At 51.0% G+C, this 9,779-nt stretch overlaps 1 protein-coding gene across 6 annotated transcripts in view; it reads right to left on the reverse strand.

Annotated features, from left to right (window-relative positions):
• The window catches only part of SIN3B (SIN3 transcription regulator family member B), a 43,421-nt gene that overhangs the window by 32,639 nt on the left and 1,003 nt on the right, over positions 1–9,779 (reverse strand). For 3 of the 6 annotated variants that reach the window (XM_087443630.1, XM_014781764.2, XM_087443634.1), the window contains exons 3-4: positions 8,868–9,021; positions 1,964–2,164 (exon numbers count right to left, since the gene is read on the reverse strand). In XM_087443630.1, the coding sequence (XP_087299756.1) occupies positions 1,964–2,164; positions 8,868–9,021 (355 nt within the window). The other 3 variants (XM_087443632.1, XM_087443633.1, XM_087443631.1) reach the window with 3 other exon arrangements.

Raw genomic sequence — 9,779 nt, forward strand, 5'->3', positions numbered from 1 at the left:
TTTTCAACCAACTCCCAGTGGCTCTGGTTGGAGGACGTCGAGCTGTGCTTTCCCCTCACGCTCTCTCTGCATGAGTCTGTGGCCCATCACCATGACCTTGGATAAGTAAGTCTAACTTCTCTGGCCCCCAACTCCCACTGACAGAACAGATACCTCCCAGCCTTTTCTCTGAGGATCCTCCCAGCCCTTAAGATGTGATGACCCCGTGGAACCTGTGAAGGACCCACAAAGCCCTAGGACCACAAACATCACCCCCACACAGATCGGATATTCACAGCTGCCACATGCAACCACTTCTCTGTGAGAAGCAAGAAGCTCTTAATGCTGCACAAGACCCAGGCAGATGCTGGCCGTGAGGCCGATGGTGCATGCTCATTGCCAGCACTGCTGATGGCACATGTCTGTTGCATCACAACAGCTCTACTGAGTTTACGGGGAGCAAACGCCATCGACCTGATCTTAAACACTTATGTTAAAAAGAATCCTACTTCTTTATTTCACTTAACTAGGTTGTGCAGATTTCATTTTTAAAAGTGGGTTCTGCTTTTTAGAAAAATAAAAGGCACTGGAGGATGATGTCTGAGCTCCTTGCATGACACACACAGCCACTGGCCTGCCTGCACTTCCTGCCAAGTCCCCTGGAGCCAGCTGTCTGCTCTGACCCCTGGGCCTTTGCACAGGCCATTCCCAGCAGGGAGCATCTACTCTTCGTCCTTAATCTTCTGCCTGATGGTTCTGACCGATTTGTCAAGATTAAACCTGAATATCCCCTCCCTGACCCCTGACAACTCCCAGTGGGGTCAACTCCCTGGCGACCTCTCCTACACAGACCCCATCTTTTCCACCCCAATCCATCTCTAAGTTTCTTTCGCCTCTGGACTGAACTCCTAGGCAGCAGCCACCATTCATCTCTGTCTGCCCAGAACCTGGCACGGGGCCCAGTTGTAATCTATGCTGATTACAACTTTATTTATGCTAATAAAGGATAGCTGTGTTGCCTAAATAATAACAAAGTCATCTTACAAAAAGACGACTGTTGGAATATAAACTAAAACACGGACAGAGAGAACAGTTTGGTGGTTACCAGGGGGAAGAGAGTTGGGGGGTGGGCACAAGGGGTGAAGGGGCCCATTTATGTGGTGACCGACAAATAATAATGTGCAACTGGAATCTCACAATGTTATAAACTATTATGACATGAATAAAAAAATTAAAGAAGACTGTCTGCTTAGGTTCTTTTTTAATCTCTCTAATGTCTATTTATTTCCTAGTACTTCTTGGGTGCAGAGGTGCCTTAAGGAGCAAATTAAAATCAAAACTAAACAGAATTCCAACAGTATTTGTACACTCATGTTCACAGCAGCACTACCCACAATAGCCCAGATATGGAAGCAACCCAAGTGTCCATCGATAGATGAATGGAAAAACAAAAGGTGGTCCATCCATACAATGGAATATTATGCAGCCTTAAAAAGGAAGGAAATTGACACATGCTACAACACGGATGAACCTTGAGCACATTATGCTCAATGAAATAAGTCACACACGAAAAGACAAATACTGAATGATTCCACTTATATGAGGGCCCTAGAGAAGTCAGACTCATAGAGACAGAAAGTAGAACAGTGGGTGCCAGTGGCTGGGGGAGGGAGGAATAGGGAATTAGTGTTTAATGGGGACGGAGTTTCAGTTTCACAAGATGAAACAGTTCTGGAGATGGGTGGTGGGGATGGCTGCACAACAATGTGGATGTGCTTAATGCCACTGAACTGTACACTTCAAAATGGTTAAAATGGTAAGTTTTATGTTTTGTATATTCTACCACAGTAAAAAAAAAAAAAAAGCTAGTCAGAATTTCACAGGATTTCATGAATTCAGACAAGAAAATATGAATGCTTCCAATGCACCCGATATTGGATGACGCCACGAACTCCCCAGAGAAGTGTGACTTGAGGCCTCTGACCTGGTAAGTGTGCAGTATCTCCAGGAAGGACCTGTAGATCTCTGGGTGGTCCAGAAAGCGGGTCTTAATCTTGTTCACGTAGCTGATGGCGTTGTTGAATTCCACCGAATCCGACTCCAAGGGCACCTGGTGTTTGTCCTCCTTATCCAGCATCTGCTGCTTGAAGTTCTCTGCACAGTCGCTGTGGCTGTGTGAACTCTCCTGACAACAACACGACAGTGACTTAGTGTCGGGGCCCACACCGGGAACAGATTGTGAGAAACGCAAGACAGCCACTGTACGTATGAGCACAAGCGAAACCAAGCACAGAGCCAAGTGTTTTAATTAGATGCAAGAGAAGGTTACCTCTGGGGGCCTGGAGGGAGGGAAGCGGGGGGCACACAGAGCGTGCAGACAGCGCCTCCCTCGGCATTCGGCACGTCTGCGTGCTCCTGGGCGGGTCTCCTGACCTCACCTCCGCCTCATCCTTCTACATCGATTCTAAGAACATGAAGGTTTGACACACTCTACCTTTGGAAAAATGAGCATTCGGGAGAAATTTACAAAAAGTGGATTGTTTAATCCTTTTCAGAGTGGAGTTTTGGGCTGTTTATAAAAGAAGCCTGCCCACACCTTTTGCCAGCCCATTTCAGACAGTGTTTTCACATGTGAAAGCACGTGCTGTCAGCAGCAAGGGGAAAGTCGGGAGGGATCAAACTGGGACCCTGGAGGGGAAGGGGCCAGGGCCAGCTTGCCTGGGACTGTCAGACTTCCGCTGCTAAGTCAGGGGCAAGGCCCTGACCAGTCATAAAGCATGCCCTCCATTTGTGTGCTTTTCTGTGAACACAAATACACATAGAAAACACACACGTCTCTCCCTGGTGCACTCGGAATCCTAATTCGTGGGGGTCAGGACCACATCCGTGAAGGAGCTGAAGCTTACGTCTCTAAACTGGAATTTTACGCATGGTGCTGATGACGGCCTCCTCCCCACAGACCATGGCTGGGCCGTCAGGAGTGACCCTCAGCATCCTGCAGGTCCCCAGCCATGGGGGCTGGTTCTGGAGCAGGTCGGGATCCCTCCAGCTCAGGTTTAGGTCTCTGTTAGGACATCACCTTCTCAGTGAGTCTTCTGGAACCATCCTGAGCCAAACTAAAATTACCCATCTCCCAGCCCTCCAAGCCTCTCTCCTGCTCTGTTTTTCTCCACAGCAGGTATCACCTTCTTACATGTAACATATTTTACTTATTTTATTGTCCGTTCACTCCTGACCATGGCCAATGCCATGAGGGCAGAGAATCTGTTTTGCTCACTGCTCACCCCAGGGCCGGGAAGAGACTGGGCTTCATCCACCATTGGGGATGATCGGATGAGGGACAAACCGAGTCTACTGTTTCCACCCCCGCGGCAGCCGGCACCGCACCTGGCACCAACTGCTGACCTGCAGACTCCAACAGGATGGGGTACACCGGGCTCACCACTGCCAACTGTTGTCCAGCCGTCAGCACGACACACACCTCTGCTGGGCACTCTCACCCTCACTGGGGTGCATGCACTAGTCTGCTCGGGCTGCCACAACAAAACACCACGAGTGGGCGGCTTATACAACAGAAATTTATTTCCTCACAGGCCTGGAGGCTGGAAGGCCAAGATCAAGGCGCCAGCAGGGTGGGTATCTCCCGAGGCCTCTTGGCTAGCAGAGGGCTGGCTGTCTTCTCACTGAGTCCTCATAAGGTCGTCCCTCTGTGCACCCACATCCCTGGGGTCTCTCCGTATGTCCTTAATCTGCTCTTCTTCTACGGACATCCATCAGATTGGATTAGGGCCCACCCTCAGAGCCTCATTTTACCTTAATTATCTCTGTAAAGACCCTATCTCCAAATACAGTCACATTCTGAGGTACTGAAGGTTAGGACCTCAACATATGAATTTGGGGGGTAGGACACACAATTCAGCTCCTAACAGTAGGTGTAGAGGCAACTCTAGAAAGTCTGAGCTATGGAAAGCAAAGATCCAAAAGATCCAGAGCATTCCAAATTCTAAATATCATTTCTCCCTGGCAGTGGAATTCATTCTAAGACACTCTGGGGACACTTGCTGATTACCTTTGCTTAAGCTCATAAGCAGTCTGCATTCGTGTTCCTTCAGGGTTCACAGGCTTGGCAGTGGAAGGAGCTGGAAAGAGCTGGAAGGAGGGGCAGAGGGAGCAGCCTTGGAGCCAGTGTTTGCTTCAGAGGAGGTGCTCACCGGGAGCTCCCCACCACTGCGAGGGGGCCTTCTCAAGTGCCACGGGCCTCTTCCAAACCCCTGCAGTGAGTTACTGTGACAAGTCGGAGACCCACCCCTGGAGACCAGGGCTCAGCAAAAAGGGCCAGATAGTAATGGCACAGCCACTGTGGCAAACAGTCTGGCGGTTCTTCAGTAAGTTAAATACAGTCACCACATGACCCAGCGATTCCACTCCTAGGTCTCTACCCAAAGAGTCCAAAACAGGTGCTCAAACAAATCCTTGCACAGGCATGTTCACAGCAGCACTAGTCACAGTACAGTAAAAGGGGGAAACAACCCAAGTGTCCATCAACTGATGATGGATGAACAAAATGTGGTCCATCCATACAGTGGAATATTACTCAGCCATAAAAAGGAACGAAGCTCTGATACAACACGGATGAACCTCAAAAACATCATGCTGAATGAAGGCCAGACACAAAAGGCCACATAGTGTGTGATTCCATTTATATGGAATGCCCAAACCAGGCAAATCTGAAGAGACAGAAAGTGGACTAGCAGTTGGCAGAGGAGAATTGGGAGGTAGTTTCTTTCTGGGGTGATAGAAATGTTTTGGAATTAGTGGTGGTGGTTGCCCAATACTGTGAATATACTAAAAACCACTGAATTGGACACTTTAAAATGGTTATAACGATGAATTTTATGTTATGTGAATAATACCACATTTAAAAAATTTTAAATTTTTCTTTAACGTAATCTTTAGAAAACATAAAAACCACTGGCCATACAGAAACAAGCTGGCTTTGGCCAACGGGGCATGGTTTGCTGACACCCTGCTGTAAACCTTCTGGAACAATCCAGTCTTCTCTCTTCTCTGCTGCCCTGGGTGGCCTGGTCCAAGCACAGTTAGAAACGCCTCCCAGACACTGATGAGCCATCTCGCACAGCCAACGCATCCATCTGAGTGTGCCCACACAGCCCCCCTGGACATTTAAAAGAGGCCTCAAATAGCACATTCCGCAGAGCTGCCCCCCACCCCTGCCGCCCCCACTGTTCCCAGGCCTTGCTCATCTCAGCGGGTGCTGCCAACTCTACCCAGAGGCTCAGGCATTCTGGAATCACCCGCAATTCTCATTTTCACTGACACCCTACCCTTGGTCAACAGCACCATCCACTCTGCCTGGTTCACACGGGACACCTCCCTCCCCTCCCCCATCCTCTCTTGCCTCCTCAGTCCATTTCCAGCACAGCAGCCAGAGTGGCCTTTCCAGAGCTCTCCACTAGCTTCCCTCTCTCCTGGCTCTCTCCCACCCTCTCCACTTCACGTCCCAACCCCACTGGCTTCCTAGCTGTTTCTCAAGCACACCCACCCATTCCACCTCAGGCCTTCACACCCCCACCAGGAAGACTCCCTCCAAGACCCAGCACGGCTCCCGATCTCCTCACTCAGCATCTGCTCGCAGCACCTCCTCAAGCCCCGCCCTGTTGTCTTTTGTTCAAAGCACTGAACCCCCTCACAAATTCATCTGTATCTCATGAGTCCCCACCTCAACCACCAAGCACCCCGAGGGCTAGGACTCTGAATAAACCCCAGAGCCTGGCACAGAGGAGGTGGTCTACACCTGCTCAGTGAATGACTAAGACACAAACACAAGAGGCGACCTGCCAGGAACTGCCTGACTTTCCAAATGACCCTCCCCAGAGAGGAGCCGGTGAGACTCCCTTTGAGCGTTAAGGGGTTATTTACACTACAAGCTGCACCTAGGTTTCTCTCTTTACCTGTCCAAGCCAACTGCTGTGCCAGCCAAGCATAAAAGGGCTGGCTCCCAGGAGGCAGGGTCTGCCCTCAACAGGACCCGGAGCCACGAGTCATCACTTTCCTACCCACATCCAGTGTCTTGTTCCTCTGTCATGTTCCTGGCACTGTTCCAGAACGGGGACACAGCTGTGAACAAGACAGACAAGGGTCCTCCCTAATCTAGAAGACTCAGTCTGCCAAGGAAGGCAAACCAACAAGAAACAGTGGATTTTTCATTTTTTTTCCTAGTTTTGCTATTTTGAAATATACAAAACAAGGTGGTGTGAGAATGTCATGGAAGTGGGGGCTCTCTGAGGTGACGTTACAGCTGAGGGCTGGATGACCAGAACCAAAATGACACTTACTCAGGAGGCTGAAGCCCCAGCAAAGGAACCTTCTTCCTGCCACGGTCCTCTGGCTCTCTGCTGGCCACGCTTCCTGCCTCACGGCGCACATGTCTGCCTCCTCCTTTAGACTAGTGCTCTGAACGGGGGCGATTCTGCTCCCCAGGGGACACCTGGCAACGTCTGCAGACATTTTAGATCACCACACTGGGGGAGGGGGTGCTACCGGCATCGGGGGGTGGGGGGTGGAGGCCAGGGATGTTTCTCAGCACCCCATAGCATGCAGGATGGCCCCCACGAGAAAGAACGATCTGGTCCCAATGGTAAGAGCGCCAAGGCTAAGAAACCCTGCACAAAGGGCTCCCCAAAGGCTAGAACTCTCCTACTTCTCTTCCTCAGCACTAAGGAGCTACGCCCTCCTTGTCTGTAGTTGACAGGATTCATGATGAGATAAAAAAATGAAACAAACGAACTGTATTTCAAAATAGTGAAGCTAGAAAAACCAATAGAGAAAAATCACTAAGGCATTGGCGTGTAGGGAGCCCTGGACAGTTCTCAGGCCACCGTGGCCTCGCAAAGGACTCCAGAAAGCTAGGAGAACATCTCGTCTGCACCTGGCGTGAGGACTGCTGAAAAGCGGGGCTGGACACCTGGCAGGTCCGTGGATGCTGACTGAAACCAAGCGGGCAGCTGAGGAAGGGGCCTGGATATGGCTGCTCCCAGCCACAGCAAGACTCACGAGCACTGTTAGGGAGCTGTTACGGAAAGTTCTCGTCAAGCCTTTCTTCAAGTCAAGGACCTTCGTCACCTAAGCCAGCCAAGGGAGACAAGACTGGTTATCTCTACAACAGCGCTCCACGTGTGTGCAGGACAGCAAGGGCCCTGAGGCTGTTCTGGGGGAGGGCCACCTCTGAACGGAACCGCGGTGCAGCTCCCGTTAGATGCAGCCCTGAGAGCGGAGTTAGCCCACCAGTCAGGGATCGAGAAAGCTGACTTCCACAGGCAGAGCGCAGGTTCGGTCTTCCACTCCGGCCCCTTCTCAGCGAGTGACAGTAAGGACACCCAGCGTTTACGGGCGCCTCAGGCCCCCCAGTGTGCCCGGCACGCTGCTGCACATCAGCTTGGTTTCCTCCCCCAGCCGTGATGATGCCGAAGACTAATCCTGCTAAGGCTTTGTCCCTACATCTGGATCCTGGGGCTCCATTTGCAAACGTGAAATGGAAGCTCTTTGGAATTCAGTGGCTGCACGCTTCAAAGTTCCTTTTAAAACCGAGATGCGTTCCTCTGCTTTAATGACACAGCATGCTGATGGTGGCGCCTGCCTTGCGTAGAGAAAAGGCAGAATTTACATGCAAGTCCCTCTCAAAGAGGCACCAGTAGCCTCTCACCGTTCTCTTTCCAAATCCTGACTCCCTCATTGATACACACTGCAACCTTCCTCAGCAGAGGAGAAACCTGCAAAATGCTTCCTGCATAGATTTTTACCTTCTCTGCTAAAACCCCTGGGGGTGGGGGGAGGATTTTGCCCCCAGCAGACACTTGGCAATGTCTGGGGACATTTTTGGCTGTCTCCACTGGGTGAGGGCCTAGTGTGTGGACTCAGGAATGCTGCTAAACATCCCTACGGCAACAGACAGCCCGCACCACCCTCACCCCCACCCCACCCCACTGCCGCAAAACATTATGCCTGAAATGGCAACAGGGCCGAGGTGGAGAAAAAGATAATGGTTACCCTAGAAAAGTAAAGCTCAAATAGGCGTTCTTTTTCTCAGGGGGTCTGGTGAGATCAAGCAAGAAGGGACTACAGAGGTTAGCTGTCACCCAAGAGAGAAGGACCAAAGCTACAAACCTGAGCTGAGCCAAACGCCCTGTTGGTAATTATTTATTTACTTATTTTCCCCCAAAGCCCCAGTAGATAGTTGTATGTCATAGTTGCACATTCTTCCAGTTGCTGTATGTGGGACACGGCCTCAGCATGGCCGGAGAAGCGGTACGTCAGTGTGCGCCCGGGATCCGAACCCGGGCCGCCAGTAGCAGAGCGCACGCACCTAACCGCTAAGCCACGGGGCCGGCAGCACAGCAAAAATAGAAAAGGGTCATTTATACACGCATCTCAACCGCTTTATTTCTTTGCGTGGCATGGAGGGTGACTAGAGGGACCACATGCCCAAGCACAAGAGTGGCCTGCCTAGCGCCCTCACAAGGAAAGCCTCAAGCCAAGCCCTTGACGACTGTGGATACCGTTATTTTGACTGGACATAAAACTGTGCGAGGAGAATGCCTCCCTGACACACACAAACACATCCACTCTACATTTAAACCCTCCAAAAGGATCAATTTGGGATGCAGAGGCTGCCTGTGAAGGTGTTTTGATCTATTTGATCTATTTTGATCTATTGATCTATTTGTGCTAGAAGCGATTAGCACGCCTAGAAAAACATCAGCTCTTCACCAGCTTTCCGGCAAGGAAACACATGAGGTCCACTGCCTGACTTGAGTACCAGCATGGGCCGCGTGAGGGCCAAGGTCACTCAAACCACTGCCGCTGCATACCTGGCTCGACAGAGGCGGCTGTACGTTTAACTTGCCGTTCTTCGGAATGTCAATTCTGTACCCGAGGGGAAGGAAGGCGTTGAATCCGACAATGAGGTCAGGGTGTTCCTGGAAGAGCTGTGAGACGCGGCGGATGACTCCAGGAGTATCGATGCTGGAACAAAGAACAGCAGTGGGCAAAAGTGTCTTGCGGAGCAAATTACAAGCGAAATCTACTCCCGACTCCTTTGACAGTGCCACGTAACCACCTTCTGGACTGGGCACGACGCACCCTAAAACGTGACTGGTAGGATTCTGTGGGCAGTGATCTAACATGAGAGCAGCCAGGCCTGGGCTCCCTGTGCCCTCCTGGCGAGAACCACAGAATATCTACACCACACAGCTTCCCCAAACACTCCAAGCACATGAGCTTGGTTCTGAAAATGTCAGGAGTGCAACTGCCAGTCCTGGACTCCAAGAAGTGGCAGGAGGCCAAAGCCTTCTAAGTGATGTGATAAATTCCTTCATTTCGTACGAATTAGGGATCAACAATGACACAGGAGTAGATCCCAACAACTGAACGCAACACATAAATACCAAACAGCCTGCAAGCGTGGAGTCTGCTAAGAATGCGAGGGGAGAGAGGGGTCGCCTTCATGGCTGCAGTCAAGACCCAAGGCCTTAGCATCCCACTTGCGGAAGGAACCCTAGCCACCCCTGCCACATTTCCTCAGAGAGGGCAGCAGCATGGTGAGGACATGACAGTCGAGAAGCTGAGAGCCAGAGGACCCAAGTTCCAGTGCCACCTCTGCCCCTAAGGAGGGTCAGGGCAAGCCCCTGGCCCACTCTAAGCCTCAGTGAGCCTTCTGTCAAACAAGGGGGTGATCATGAGGTCCCCCGTCTATCTCTAAACCTCCCGATTCTTCACCTACA

The sequence above is a fragment of the Ceratotherium simum genome, chromosome 18 (assembly GCF_057802395.1).
Source record: "Ceratotherium simum simum isolate JZ-2026a chromosome 18, ASM5780239v1, whole genome shotgun sequence".
NCBI classification, from domain to species: domain Eukaryota; kingdom Metazoa; phylum Chordata; class Mammalia; order Perissodactyla; family Rhinocerotidae; genus Ceratotherium; species Ceratotherium simum.